General features: G+C 51.9%; 5 protein-coding genes across 5 annotated transcripts; 2 read left to right on the top strand and 3 right to left on the bottom strand.

The window, feature by feature from the left end:
* Nucleotides 1–1,259: 1,259 nt before the first annotated feature.
* Nucleotides 1,260–4,150, top strand: Z520_11634 (uncharacterized protein; the record flags this gene model as incomplete). Its single annotated transcript, XM_016782122.1, has 4 exons — nt 1,260–1,765; nt 1,824–1,872; nt 1,924–3,990; nt 4,064–4,150. 4 exons carry the CDS (start codon nt 1,260–1,262, stop codon nt 4,148–4,150), a joined length of 2,709 nt encoding a protein of 902 aa, XP_016626728.1.
* A 1,094-nt stretch (nt 4,151–5,244) lies between these two features.
* Nucleotides 5,245–6,248, top strand: Z520_11633 (uncharacterized protein; the record flags this gene model as incomplete). The annotated part of the gene is made up of 3 exons (XM_016782121.1): nt 5,245–5,920; nt 5,974–6,097; nt 6,197–6,248. 3 exons carry the CDS (start codon nt 5,245–5,247, stop codon nt 6,246–6,248), a joined length of 852 nt encoding a protein of 283 aa, XP_016626727.1.
* A 1,885-nt stretch (nt 6,249–8,133) lies between these two features.
* Z520_11632 (uncharacterized protein) lies at nt 8,134–10,359 on the bottom strand (the record flags this gene model as incomplete). The annotated part of the gene is made up of 4 exons (XM_016782120.1): nt 8,134–8,286; nt 8,340–8,611; nt 8,680–9,748; nt 9,799–10,359. The coding sequence occupies 4 exons, from the start codon at nt 10,357–10,359 to the stop codon at nt 8,134–8,136; spliced, it is 2,055 nt and encodes a 684-aa protein (XP_016626726.1).
* Nucleotides 10,360–11,491: 1,132 nt separating this feature from the next.
* On the bottom strand, nt 11,492–11,809 carry Z520_11631 (uncharacterized protein; the record flags this gene model as incomplete). Its single annotated transcript, XM_016782119.1, has 1 exon — nt 11,492–11,809. The coding sequence occupies one exon, from the start codon at nt 11,807–11,809 to the stop codon at nt 11,492–11,494; it is 318 nt and encodes a 105-aa protein (XP_016626725.1).
* A 68-nt stretch (nt 11,810–11,877) lies between these two features.
* On the bottom strand, nt 11,878–13,131 carry Z520_11630 (uncharacterized protein; the record flags this gene model as incomplete). Its single annotated transcript, XM_016782118.1, has 1 exon — nt 11,878–13,131. One exon carries the CDS (start codon nt 13,129–13,131, stop codon nt 11,878–11,880), a length of 1,254 nt encoding a protein of 417 aa, XP_016626724.1.
* Nucleotides 13,132–14,511: the final 1,380 nt, after the last annotated feature.

Raw genomic sequence — 14,511 nt, 5'->3', positions numbered from 1 at the left:
GATTCACCGTGTCAAAAACCTTCTGGAGAAACCGGGCAGGCAGGCAGCCAGGTTCTTTGAGGTGTTGTCCAAACATGAGAGCTAGAATTGCGCGGTTTTCGTTGCGGTTGTCTGTCCAAGGGCTGTGTCGATGGATACTCGACCTTAGGTCTAAGAAACACGACCTTTTTCAGAGCGGTAAGACGAACAAGGACGTCTGTAACCTATTGTTTCCCGAAGCACGCCGAAGCTGACTAAAGGTTTTGTTGAGGGTACATGTGCGAATATACGTGTATTATCAAGTGGAGGGCGAAAGAACATCTAAAGCGGCCGGTTTGCATTGGCCCTGCTCACCGTGTGTTAGCATGTCTTAGGGAAGACTTGTGGGACTCCTAGGGCTAAGCGACCGATATCCTAAATACGAAAAGCAGCTCTGCGAAAAGTAAAAGTGAGCTCCGGGCCGTCGAGGATGATATGGACGTGATACTGCAACAGCACCCTAGCCACAGGCTCCCTGCTCAGACAACCCTTCCAGTCCTCGTCAAACCCCAGACTTACACGCTGCAGCATTGGGCCCAAGTCCATTGCGCTCATCAACGCGTCTTTCGATCATTCTGTGGACTTGGTGTTTCTCGGCAAAGTCTTCACCGCCGCGGTGATTCGTTTCCTGGTCCTGGTCGTTGCTAGCCTGTCAAAGTCGCTGAGTCAGCCCTCCCTAAACCTTGAGCGGCGTTCGGTGCCCACAACACAACAGCACAGCCAAACAGTCAATGGCCGAGATAGTGGCGAGTCAGCATTGCCGCTTATACGACGCTTGAAGTTGGGGTGAAGCGAGAACTAGTTCGACGGGTCAGAGGGAATAATGCGCAGGATGTCGCCAATGAGTCGCGAAAGGAGGCCAGTTCCGCTGTGCTGAGGCCAAGGCAGATGCACGTGCCACCCGTGCCACTCAGATCCCTCGGCGCCACTAACGTCGGGACCTCCTCGTATCGACCTCATCGACTTCTCCCGACATCTTACCTCTACATCTGAAAACTGTCTCAACTCCCATCGCCTGACACCTGTCTCTCGTAGGGTGAGTCCTTCTATCGACGTCGCGGATTATTCGAGTCCCAGCGACTTGTAACCGAGCACGAGATCAAACGCGCTTTGCATTGGCCATCTTCCCGTCTTACCCCGCCGATACCTGGGCAGATCTCGAGGTGTCAAGGCGGTTTATATCACGTTGCGGCCGAAATTTACCGTTTTCGTTCATACCGTCGACCATAACGCTGCGCGACATGGACATCCCACTTTCTTCCGAGGGCCGCGGCGCTGCTGATGAGAAGCAAAAATCCGCCAGTCAAAATAGGGTGCGCCGACGAAATCGGATGATCACGTCGTGTCTGGAATGTCGCCGGAGAAAGCTCAAATGTGATAAGCTGCATCCTTGTACTAACTGCAGCAAGTTCTCGCGCGACTGTCTCTTCCTAGCGCCGGCTCTAGATTCGGTCTCCCAGCAACGCCTCAATGAGATCAAGGAAAAGATGGGATCACTGGAACGAGTGCTTGAGCAGGACGTCGCGCGTAAGGAGGGAAGGACTGCCACAGCCTCGCCTCAAAAATCCCAACGAAGAACTTCAGCCGACCTGCCTGGAGGCGAGGACAGCAGTTCTGACAACGAAGCCACCGTCCCTGAAGACGAAAAAGGGCTTGAACCGACCCCGCTGGCAGTCATCGATGCTGCGTACGAGGACGATGCTAATGATGATGTCCTGGACCTGGGGATTGCAATTGGGAAAATGCGGTAAGTTTCCCTCTGCAACCTAACCATCGAGGCATCGGAAAAACTGACCAACGTCAAGATTAACGGAGCGACTGGGTGGCTTCTTCCGACCCAGACTCCATGAAGAGGTAGGTGCAACACTAGCGTGCACATTTCCCTGAGATTGACGTGCGCTTCAGATGGACATCACTCTCTCAGAACCCACCAATGATCGTCGCACACCAGACGAGAAGCTCTCCGCCATGCCTCAACTCCCAGATCATGTTACTGACTTCCTAGCACCCGGACCTTCGTACATTGCCCCAGGATCCGGATTCTTGTTTGGGGATGTCGGCAGTAAGAGGTCCCTTATCAATTTCTTGCCGGCAAAAGGTGCGGCCGACATTTTGGTGCGCAACTATTTTGATAACGTGCATTTCATTGCTCGTGTTGTCCACTGGCCCAGCTTCCAGCTGCATTATGACAATTTCTGGACTGCAGTGCTTGCCGGTCTCGAACCACCTCCGTGGCAACAATCTATTGTCCTCTCGGTTCTGTTCTCGGCTGTGGCAAGCATGCCAGAGTCAGACGTCACGGCTATTTTCGCTAGGCCCAAGGCCACCATACTCGGTAACTTCCAGACTGGCACTGAGGTGGCCTTGAGTAAAGCGCAAGTCCTGAGGGCGACAAAGATTGAGACATTACAGTCTCTTGTGATCTACCTTATCCCCATGTGTCGAGACCAACTTTCTCGAGCCCACTCGGTAATAGTTGGCATGGCGGTTCGCCTTGCGGAATGCATGGGGCTACATCGTGACCCGGAGACAGTCTATGGCCTATCCCCCGTGGAGTGCCATGTCCGCCGCATTGTCTGGTTCCAACTTTGCTTCCTGGATTTCCGCACATGCGAGTCTCAAGGGCCGCGACCGGGCATTAAGCGAGAGGACTACGACACGAAGTTTCCACTCAACATCAACGATGCTGAGCTCCTCTTGGCGAGGCCACAAGAGGAGAAGGACAAGTGGACAGACATGACCATGTCACGAATACACTTTGAATGTACAGAAATGCAACGAGTTATATGGTACGATCGTATTCGCATCGAAAAGAAACGGGCGTCATTGACCCACGTCTTGAGCAAAGTGGAATCATTCCGCAAAGCCATGGCGGCTAAGTACAATCCAATCTTGGATATTGAAGTGCCTATTCAGAAATACGCACAATTGTTGATGAACCTTATGGTTCAGCGGATGTATGTCATGGTGCTGCATCGGTACTTGAACAATGCAAGCAACAAAGTGCCTGAGAGGCTTGCAAATCTCACTATACAGAGCGGTCTGCTCGCTATGGAGAATGCGGTCGCAATGGAACGAATACCAGAGCTTAGGAGATGGAAATGGTACAACGGAGCCTACCAGCAATGGCACATCGCCTTCTTGCTACTGTCGGTGATTTATCAACAGCCGACACTTCGAGATGCCGAACGTATATGGAATGTGATCGACTTTGTTTTTGAGCCAGATCTCTCACTGTCTCGGACTCAACGAGCCAGGACAATTATTGCAGCAGTTAGGGATCGAACGGCCGTATATCGAGACTTACGCAGGATTCGCATTCCAGTGAGCATGAAGGACGGCCTGGACAGACCCCGTCAGAGCTCTGAACCATCGACGAAGGACAATGGTCAAACCGAGACGTCCAACTCGTCGCATCTATCGGCTATCACGGCAACGTCAGCTCCGAATGCAGGGAGCTTCTCGGCCGACCAGTCCTGGAGTTTTGATACTCCGGCAACAATGTATGTTGACGCGAAATACCTGCCGCCCGCAGCTGCTGGCCATCTCACACAGTTCGCGTCCTCACAGTTTTCACCACCACCTTCTGCAAGACAACAATCGCCTCTGATATCGCAAGCACAGCCAAAGTCACAAGCGCAGTCGCAGCAAACACCACCTCGGACAGACGCAAATCAGGCTTCGCCAGGTCAGCAGATTGACTTTAACAGTCCCAGCGACTCGGGCACAAATGATTCCTGGCCCCCCCTGATCACGACGGATCAAGTCAGCTGGCGGACAGTCTTGGGGCCAGGTCCACAGGCATCGCCGCCCGCGCAAGCCATCCAATCTCTTCCTGGAATACCAAGGCAACCGTCCTCCGGGGGTGGCAGTCCCTTTGGGATCAACTCGGGCTTTCCAAGTGATCAGATCAACATCCCACAGTTCCAGAATAGCAACCGACATGATTCTGTCATGCTTGACATTGACTGGGTAAGTGCGCCTGCCTTCCATCTGCAGATTGATACCTGTAAGTGCAGTGCTGACAAGGACGTTTTCTCTACAGGCCGAATGGGATCAACTCTTCCCACCGGACAGCAATAATGCCGTTCTTGGGCCAGCACATCATTTTGGAATGGGAATGTCCTCGTAGTCGTGGATGTGGTTAAAGGGCTCCTGGGACTTAGTTAGGTACTACTTGATTTATATATGGACACAGACCGACAGACGCGGCAAAAGGTGTGGTCGTCGAGGTCGTGTCTATCCTCAAAGAGGAATATTGTTTCGGCTGCTGGTTGGCTGAGTCACTGATTGAGATAGTGTGGCACTGGATGAATAAGCATCCGCTAGCCGCGGTCAAGCTTTTGGTGTTCATGATGTCACTGGCCCACGCCCGGCATTCCCGGCTCTCACGAACCTGATTCGGAATAGTTTCGCCTGGTCGTCGGGGCCGCAAATAGGCGGTGATGATGTATGCCCCGTTCCTTCACATGCCTGACTCGCCCAGTCGCATCAAATGCACTGCTGGAGTCCCTGGCATCTCGCAGTCGTCGACATCCGGATCTGCGCAGTGAGCACAAGCTCTTACGGCTTTTGCGGCAGGTGCGGCTACCCATGAGCCATATTGAGAGAGCTTGCTTCCCTTATTTACTTCTGTCCCTTTCCTGAGCTTCCCCGAGCTCTCGTTTTCCTTGCTGGCAGCTTGATTCCTTACTCACAACTCGCAGCAACTAGTCAAGTGACGAATCTTGAACCTCCTCTCCTCGTCCATTTCTCTTGTGTTGAGCTTTCTAATTTGCTGTCAAAGTGTCGCTTTGTCTTCATCGTTGACTTGGGTGCACGTGCTCTGTGGTAAAACCAGGACCTCCGGCCGCCTGAAGAAGATCGTTGCTTAGTGTCTAAGGACTGTCATCCTTCCCCTCTCTCTCTCTTCTCACGTACGAAACCCGCTTTGATTGTCCGCAATGGCGACGCAAACAACCCTGAAGCCGCCCTCTGCGGAGGTGCTCAAGAGCTATCCACTGGGAAAGATCGAGCCGTATTCGGTATGTATTTTCTTCCTCGAGTAACCTTTGTGAGACGCCTATTCGCAGCATCAGACACCAGTCGAAGTCAAGTGGTATAGCATGCAGTCTCCGAGTCTGACATCTGAGACGTCTGCCAATTCCATATCTATGTTGCCTTTGCCTACTTTGCGATAGAAGAAACTAACGGGTCCCTTACCAGACAAAATATTTTGCTGCGTGCATGCTAGGCGGTGTTGTAGCATGCGGACCTACACACACACTTGTCACACCTCTCGATTTAGTCAAGACCCGCCGTCAAGTCGATCCGAAGATCTATAAATCAAACCTGCAGGGATGGAGTTCGATTTACGCAAAAGAAGGCATTCGTGGGGTTTTCTTTGGCTGGACGCCGACTTTCGTCGGCTACTCCTTCCAGGGTCTTGGGAAATACGGCTTCTACGAAATCTTCAAGCACCTGTACGGAGACAACATGTTCCCCAACAGCAATCGCACGCTAGTTTACCTAGGTGCCAGCGCCTCAGCAGAATTCATTGCAGACATCTTCTTGTGTCCATTCGAAGCCATCAAAGTCCGAATGCAGACCACACTGCCTCCATACGCAAGCAACTTGCGGGAGGGGTGGACCAAAATCGTCGACAAGGAGGGCATTGCAGGGCTGTACAAGGGTCTTTACCCCCTCTGGGCCCGTCAAATCCCGTACACTATGTGCAAGTTTGCAACCTTTGAAGAGACGGTGAAGCTCATCTACCGACAACTCGGCAAGCCCAAGGAGAGCTACAACAGTCTACAGCAGACAGGCGTGAGCTTCCTGGGTGGTTATATTGCCGGTATTGCCTGCGCCATTGTCAGTCACCCTGCCGACGTCATGGTCAGCAAGTTGAACTCGGATCGTCAAGGTATGTCCTGCCAGCTCCCTGTCTCCCTGTGAAAATGTACTCACACATTCTAGCTGGCGAATCTGCCGGTAAAGCCATCAGCCGGATCTATGGCAATATCGGATTCTCGGGTCTCTGGAACGGTCTACCAGTCAGAATCGTCATGATTGGAACGTTGACTGGATTCCAATGGCTGATGTACGTTTCCTCCAAGTTTCCAGGATGATCCTACACCGACCCCGTTGAGGACTATAAAAAATGGTTGGTCAAGAAAGAGACATGCTAACTTCTCTACAGCTACGATTCCTTCAAGGTCTGGCTCGGTCTCCCAACCACTGGCGGTCACTAGATCATCAAATATGGGGTCTTTCGAGGACGACATTGCATACCCTAATCAGTGATGCAAGAACGATGTTAGTATATTCGGTTCCGCAACCGTAAGCGGGACGCCTCCGAGCAATGTTCACCAACAAACAGCGACCAGAATACTCCTCGACGAAACGATATTATGACGATGCGCATACGTTTCTAGCCTCGAGCACATATCTACCTTTCTTGAGAAGCCTTTTCCGAACAACCCTATATATAATGTGCAGGAATAACTCAGGGGTCCATGAGAGATTGAGAAAACAATTTTCTCTCGAGCTAGACCGAGACGAACCCCCTCAGGCAAAGTCCCAACTCCCTCTCGACAAGGCTGTCCTGGGATACCACTTCCCACGTCTTTCCGAGTTTACATTCTAAATTTTCTCGACGGTGAGAAGCCCGAGGTCTCAAATGCATTTGTGCCCGGGGAGGGAGGATATGGTGCTCTGATACGGGATATTGCGGCACAACAAAGACTCTACACGGCACGCAGACCACGACATGACCATTTGCTTTCTGGTTTCGTGATTTCTGTGAGGGAAAAGTCAGCCTACATTAGATCCACTGTACAATTTCGGGGTAGTTCTCGTTGTCGTGTCTGGCTCGAAGCAGGGATTGGGGCACATTTGCGGATCAGGTTGGCTCCTGTTATATTCTTCCATCGGAGGGAATTGGTTGACTGCCTAGGTAGATAGACACGTATGGAAAACAGAGATAGATCTGGTAATTCGCACTGGCACATTTTACGTAGGACCACGTACCAAGTGTGTCTACCGAGTGCGTCTACCGAGCGTGTGTACAGCACCTGCGATTGTACTACTCTATACCGAGTACGTGTGAACGTTCCGATAGTATCATAGTGCGAGCAATCACGGACCACCGTACCAATTCAACAGGAGGGACGGAAGGAAGTACAGACGATCCTCTACCTTATATGAGAGACGGATCCTCGTTGAACAAGCAACCCCCAAACCCCCTATATTAATACATTGATGACGCCATCCTATTATGATGATACTCAGTGCCAACGTTTTCGGGAGTCGTATGCGCTGGGTTGAGTGAGTGAGCGAGCGAGTAAGTCAGTGACTTGACTGCGGCGCCTGCCGTGCCCATGCTCCCTAGCTATCCATCCGTCCGTCACCCAGATTGACTGTCCTTGGAGGTTCAGAGTGATTAGCAGCTTAGGCGGTCACCCGTCTATATAGAGGCACCGGAAAGAAAGCAAGAAAGGAAGGAAGGAAAAAAAGTGTGGAGAGAAGACGGACATGCTAAATCCATTATCAATGAATATTCTCATAGCATATGTAATATGAATCAATGTATATCATTTCAACTTTGCCGTTCAATGCGATGGGGGCAGCTCGAGACCCTGCCTCTTGGGGGAAAAGCCTTTCTTCCTTTTTAAGCATACCGGCGTACCAATGCACTTCTCGTTCAACATCAATATGAGTAATATCCATAAAGATAGATTCATGCCGGCCATAACTCAAGCTTCCTTGCACCAGTCGCTATGCTCTGGAAGAAAAAAAAAGACCTTTCAGGAGAATCTCCATGCTGCCATGTCGATACGCAAATACCAGGGTCCAAAACCACGATTTCCATAGAGTGTCGTCACCATCGATTCTTCAAACAACCCTTCTCCTCTCCGCGCCTTGCTTTGGAGATCCCAAATTTGAGACAGGCACACACGACAGAATATTTATAAGTCTGCTGCTGTCGTTGTTTCTTCCGTGCACAGGACATCAGTTGAGCTTGCCTTTTCGTCAACCACATAATCTTCTATTACCCAGCACCATTCGTCTGGTGGTGCGTTCTGAACGCGTCGGCGCGTTCGACGTGGCATTGCGTCTCCGATCGGCGACGAATCCCTATATGTCGCTCATGGTCGCGTCGCCATCACCGAGTTCTGGGTGGAACTGAGTCGGTTCTTCCTCCTCATCGGCTGGAGGGACGTGTTCCGGCATGCTCAGAGGACTCTCCGACCGTCGATCAACTTCGTCTGGCGGTGAAAAGGACCACACCTGCGAAAGAAGATTAGTAGCTCGAATGACCAGCAAGCACAAGAAAGCCGTACCTCCATGACAGTCCGATTTGACCGGCTCGCCATGATGACGGCCTTTTCCTCCTCAAAAGCCACTCTCCACACAGCTTCGGCAGGTTGACTGAGCTCACGGACAAGTTGACCAGTCTCTACACTCCAAACTTTCACACGTCCGTCACTGCCGCCGCTCAAAATTCGGTTGTCATCAAACTGCAAACTCGTAACACTATTATCATGTGCAGCCAGACGATGAATAGGCGAGTTGGTTTTCAACGACCAAACACGAACGGATCCGTCGGAGCCACCTGTAGGGTATGCCAATTTAGTAATCTGGTCTCAGCAAAACTAACAGGTGGGGAATCGACGAGCTTACCTGTAACAAGAGTATCACCACGAAGCTGCAGTTGCCCAACCAGGGACGTGTGCCCCTGCAAGATAGCGGTGCACATGCCGGTCTTTGGATCCCATATCCTAACACTTGTATCAAGCGAGCCGGTGGCGCAGCGGTTACCGTCGAAGGCAATGGCGTAGATCTGGCTGAAGTGTCCAGTGAGCGTCCGAAGACAGCGGCCTTCAGATATGCTCCAAACTCGGGCCGTGGTATCGTAAGATCCAGAAATGACAAGGTCGCCATGAATGGCCAAGCACCGGACACTGGCTTGGTGGCCGACCAGCACATTCTTGCAGACCCCAGACTGCAGATCCCAGATCCGCAGCGTCGTGTCTCTGGATCCGGAAATGGCCGTATTCGCATCCGACATTTTTAGACACCTGACCGTCGACGTGTGGCCCCTTAAGACGTGAATGCTTCTACCTGTCTTCATGTCCCATACTCTCACATCACGGTCGCAGCCCCCAGATACCAGAATATCGTCCCAAGGCACCATCGCCCAGACACCCATGACATGGCCTTTGAGTGTTTTTTGATGCTCACCCACTGTATTGAAGACATGAATTTTGGCATTGTCCATAGCCACCACGATATATTTGTCCGTCAGATGCAGGCTGGTAACCACTCCTTGATCCGGGGTGATGTGTTTGATGATGCTTTCACCGCCTTTCCTCCAAGCAGCTTCAATCATGTATTTGTGACGGAAATGAGAATAGTGCGACTGTGACACTCGCTTCCTAGCACGAGGGCTGGTTGAAAGAGCATCTTGCCTCGGTAACGTTAGGTTCGGTGCGCTGCTTGAGGGACCAACCATCGAGCCATCGATGGCCCGCTTGGGAGACCGGCTGTTGAATGTGTAGGGACCTGGGCTCGCTTGAGAGGGCGATGGCGAGTCCAGGTCGTCACTTGGGCCCACGGAGGACGTTCTTCGCCAAGCATGCTTGTCGCACATGATCTTCCAGAGCATATCATCATTCAGGAGTTTATGCCATCGATGCGAAACTTGAGAGGCCCGAGCCAGGCTGAGAGGATCGTCGATATATGATAATACCTGTTTCTGTGTCAGTCGATGCAGCTTCCACGAACGGACTAGACACATACCCTTAAGCAGAGCTCATCTGGCAGATGCTCAAAAGGATCTTTCTTGAGTCTGGGTGATACAAAGTGGTGAACAAAGGAAAGTAAGTGGCTGTCACACATGTTGAGCAACTCGGCCAGATATCTCTCTCTTTCTGCAACGTTCAGATTGGAAAAATGGCCCCTGGCATCCCGGAGAAAGGAATCCTCGTTTTCGCCCGCAGAAGTCCAACTAGGAGCACGTTGATAAGGCGTCGGCGAAGGCGCCGGAGTAGGAGGAGAGGCGGGAGCCGACGGTAATATGCTCAGGGGCATGCCTGACTTATTCGAGGTGGACAGTCGCTTTGGACGCGGATGTGACACAGTGTGTCGTGGAGGTCTCGACGAGCGAAGGGGGTCTATCTGGGGGTTGTGGCCCTGGGGGGCCGCGAAAGCGAAGTCATGTTCTTGTTCCAGAGACTCTGATCTCGAATTACTGTATGCTCCGTTTGCGAGTTGATTCGGGTCTATCGTGACAGATCTAGAGGGTCTCGGTGATAGAGGTCTGTCCATAGACATAGAGCGATGGTCATCATCCAGATCCATCTCTTTCAACACCAGGCAGGCCGGTGGGGAGGAAGGGTGACGTTTCGCGACAGTACCGGCACCTGCACCTTTTGGCCACCTAAGTCGGGGGTCTGAGGCAAGGACACAAAGAAGGAAACAGCGGAAGAGCTTTCAGATGGGCGCCGAGAGGACTCCTGTTCGAAGCTATATTATAAATCTCCCCCCTGATCATGCCATGTCAGCGTCAGGGTAGAGGGCAACGGAGTAGGACGACTCGAGCTGCAGGTGCAATTATCGCTGGCAGAAAAGCGCTTATGACATGCGAGGCAGAGCCTAGCCCAGGAGAGGAATGAGCCGGACAATATGGAGATCCGAGGGAAAGGGAGGGAGGTGGGCGGCGAGATCGAGAGAAGGCGTGGGAGGCTGGGTCTTTGGTTTTGTAAGCAAGGGCACCGTAGTCCTTGGAGCTTGGAGGAAGCGAAGCTCGTATGAGGTGTTGATATCGAAAGGTATGTCTGGATGGTTGGGTTGGTTTGATGGCTCGGGGGCAGGAGGGGAATTCGGGAATCCGTGGATCATACAGGACAGGTCACAGGTCAGATTCGCCAGCACGGCCAGGTACGCTGAGAACTTGAAGACCCGAAGGGGGGAGGGGAGAGGCTGAAAGGTTGGCAGGAGGAGCAACTCGCAGCAAGGAAACAAGGAGTGCAGAAGTAGCCCACACGCCTATGACTAGCCTGTCGTTCACCGGGAGTAATTGGCTTCTTTGGCCTCCCGGGGCGGGGTCCGTGCAGGAGGTGGTGCCTGAACAATGCACCGTTGTCCAAAAGTGCATGCCTAACATGCCCATGGGTGCCCAGCGCGCCTCGACTTTGGCCACTGACCGCCCTCTACCCATGCTCCATCTGTTCGTCAAATGATCGTCGAGTCTAGATTCTGTCCAGAGGCTACCTAGGTACGCTTAAACTGCTAGGCTCGCACGCCATGCTGCATATCAAATCATCTACCTCGTAGACTCCTTAAACAGGCATTGTACCACTTGAGCCTGAAAGGCGGCTTTTCTGATATCGAACGCATGGTTGAGTTGACAATCACCAGTCAGTTGTTTTTTCATACCAACAACAATGCCCGATCAGAGCACAATCGACACATATGACAAGCGTGACAAGTATTAACACACTATGAAGGTCAAAGATCTGATGCTTGTGGCGGATACCACTTCCAGGGAGATGCACCTCACAGACTGACCATGCTTTGACAGCCACACTCGAAATCGTAAGACCAGCTTGACTCCCAGTCCTGTTGTCGCAAGGTCCGAGGTTGAAGGGGTTGTAATACCTCTTCCCGTGACCTTAGTCCAGTAGAGTAACTCAAAGAATTGCATTTCGGTGACACGACCGATACAGTCCAATGTGTTGCTGAGGTCCTCCCCACCCGGAGGCGAGGTGTTTGTGGCCTTCAACCCAACAGCGCCCTGATCACTCGCCATGCTCTTGAAGTTGATCCCAGCCTATATCAAGGATGCCAGTCACGGACCATCAGAAATCCGGTCCACGGTCAATGAGCATGCCCAACCTGTAAAAACAATGGCAAAATCATTCCGAAGCAAGCGGCTCCTAGATCCTTCCAAGACGGCTTGGGCTCACTTTGCGTGCTTTCGCGCCCGTCAACGTAGCCATTGGCGTGGCCATTCATCCCTTCGTGGGGCGAACCAGAGCTCTCTTGCATCGCGTGCATAGCCACGTAGAGGAAAGTCCCTGCCGAGAACAGCAACAGCATTCCCGTCCACCACCTGGTAGTCTGCGCACTTTGATTCCGACCACCGCCAAGAAGGTGAGCAAGCAACCACGTAAAAATAGCTCCCGTAGGCGCAGCCAGACTAAAGAGGATCAAATGCCCTCTAGCTGCTCTCTTGGAGAGCCCTTGCTTGACAAGCACAGATGTCAGCCCAAATGCCGCTGGTGCTTTGTGGATCATGATTGCAAAGAATATAACAAAGCTCAGTCCAGACGTTGTCGCAGTCGAAGAAGCCCCCAGTGCTATCCCATCAGCAGCCGCATGAATAACCAGACCTATGGTGGTTGCGAAGCTCCGTTGGTGAACGTGTCGGCCTTCGGTCGAGTCGATGAAGGAGTCTGCTTCATCATCGCGATCCAAAGATGTAGTGAAGTTGAATCTGCGGCCCAAGTTGTTCAATGCAATATGATGCGTCCTCGCCTTTTGTTTTGCTGGCTGACTATATTGCGGCACCTTGTCGATCAAGTACATGAGCATGAAGCCGGCCAACAAGGCCACTCCAATCCACGCATGGTGTGATTCTTTGTGGACCTCTTCTTCATCCTCCTCTTGACTGCCATGCTCTGTCTCCGCCTGCGTATCACCCTTGCCTTCAACATCCATTACACCAACCACACCAGGCTTGGTAGGAGTCCGTGGTGGCGCTTCCAGATCGGATGGTATGACGGGCCCGGGAACATCAAAGGGGCTCAAATCGGCAGGTTCTCGTGCTCCGATCTCGTAAACCGGTTCAGCGACGAAGGAATGACCCCACTGGATGTCTATCTCGCGCGCAGATACATGTCTTTTGAGCCGTGAATGCGCATGTCCGACTTCAGAGGCGCTGTAGAGAGTCTCCACCCCTTCAGGGATAATGACAACCAGGGACGTACCCACTAGGACACCCATCCCTATTGTTGATATGAACCGTAATTGTGGCTGTGAAAGTGTCAACGACAGTGGCAGAATGCCTGCGAGGAAAGAAGCCACGGCCATCACAATGCTCAGACTGAGCAGGGTGAACAATCCGTCCATTGTCGTAGGCGGCGGAGACGAAGATCAAGCCTAGCGTTGTGGTTTTGTGCCTAGCTTAACAGAAAGCACACTCCAAAGAGGCCGAGGTGAGCATGTTGCTAGATTTCGAGGTCGGTCTCAGAGCTGCAATTTCGACCCAGAAGGGAGTTGGCGTTGTGGTTGTTGTAGGGACATTGACCTCCTGAGGGCGCAGGCACGAAGTCTAGAGTGACTAGTATCCCTTTTTGCGACATTCCGATAAGAGGAATAAGCCGCCTTATCGCCACGTGCCAGGGACATCAGGCTCGCAGGCTTCAAGTTGCTTTATGGACGCAAGGGGCACTTGGTATATAGCTGAACCCACTCCAGGCACATGGTTTGGTTTTTGGGGATTCACAAGATAGATCCAACCACCCGCCCAGCTCCTGGAGCAGATGACATGAAACTGATGCTCAAGATTAGAAAAAATATTCTGGGGATGCCAAAGCTTCCACCTTGGCATGTCATTCCATTCCAGGTTCCGATTGCACCTTTGATGAAAACGACTACCTGAGCAGTCGTTGAAGATAAAAGTTCACGTCCAGAAAGAATCTGCTGGACCTATGTCAAACTGGACACCGGGCATGGTCCCAACGGTCCCATGATTCAATGACAACAATATGTCTATCACAATTCGCATTAATATTCTTTTGCACTGTTCATTCATCTCTTATACCACCTTCACCCTAGATACTTGGCACTGCTTCTGCGCAGGTTCTCCAGCGCTCTCTACTTCTTCCTTCTTCTGCTCCTCCTTCTTCTCTCGAGGATTGCTGGTCCGAAAGTCTGTTACTGTGCTGGACGGTGATCGAGTGTCGAACTCCTTGCGTTCGTTGATCTGAGATGAGTTCTGGTGATTCTAGATTGGCAAAGGCTTGAGGACGCACGCTCCGCTTGACGTCCTTTGATGCTCCTCCATCTCAGAACAAGACTCCTCTTATCTGTATGAGCAGATAGGGAGCCCCAGAGAAGTTTAATATTTCAGGCAAACTTCTGCTCCTTCTCCTACTTTTCGGCCAGCGCGCCAATCTTCCAGACAAGTCGGGATCCGACATACCTAACCGTCTTTTGCCATCTTCGCGCCAACGTTCGACACCTATTCCACATCCCCTTTCTTTCTTCTTATCTTGGGCTTCGGTCCTACCACATCTGACTTGTGGAAACGAGACCTGAGCCTGCAGGTCCTCCAGCTGCTTCATCGCGTTTTACTTGTCGATATTTGCCGGGCTCGTTGCGTATTAGCGCTTGCAGATTCCATCGACTTAAGCTGTTCAGGCAAACGTTCTCCTTGCAGTATTCCGAGAGAGTCGGGGTTTTCCGGCCAGCGGTGCATGGGAAATCTCTTCAGATTGTCCGTTTGCT

This window comes from Fonsecaea multimorphosa (genome assembly GCF_000836435.1).
Source record: "Fonsecaea multimorphosa CBS 102226 unplaced genomic scaffold supercont1.41, whole genome shotgun sequence".
Lineage (NCBI taxonomy): Eukaryota > Fungi > Ascomycota > Eurotiomycetes > Chaetothyriales > Herpotrichiellaceae > Fonsecaea > Fonsecaea multimorphosa.
This window is presented reverse-complemented; position numbering and strand designations above follow the sequence as displayed.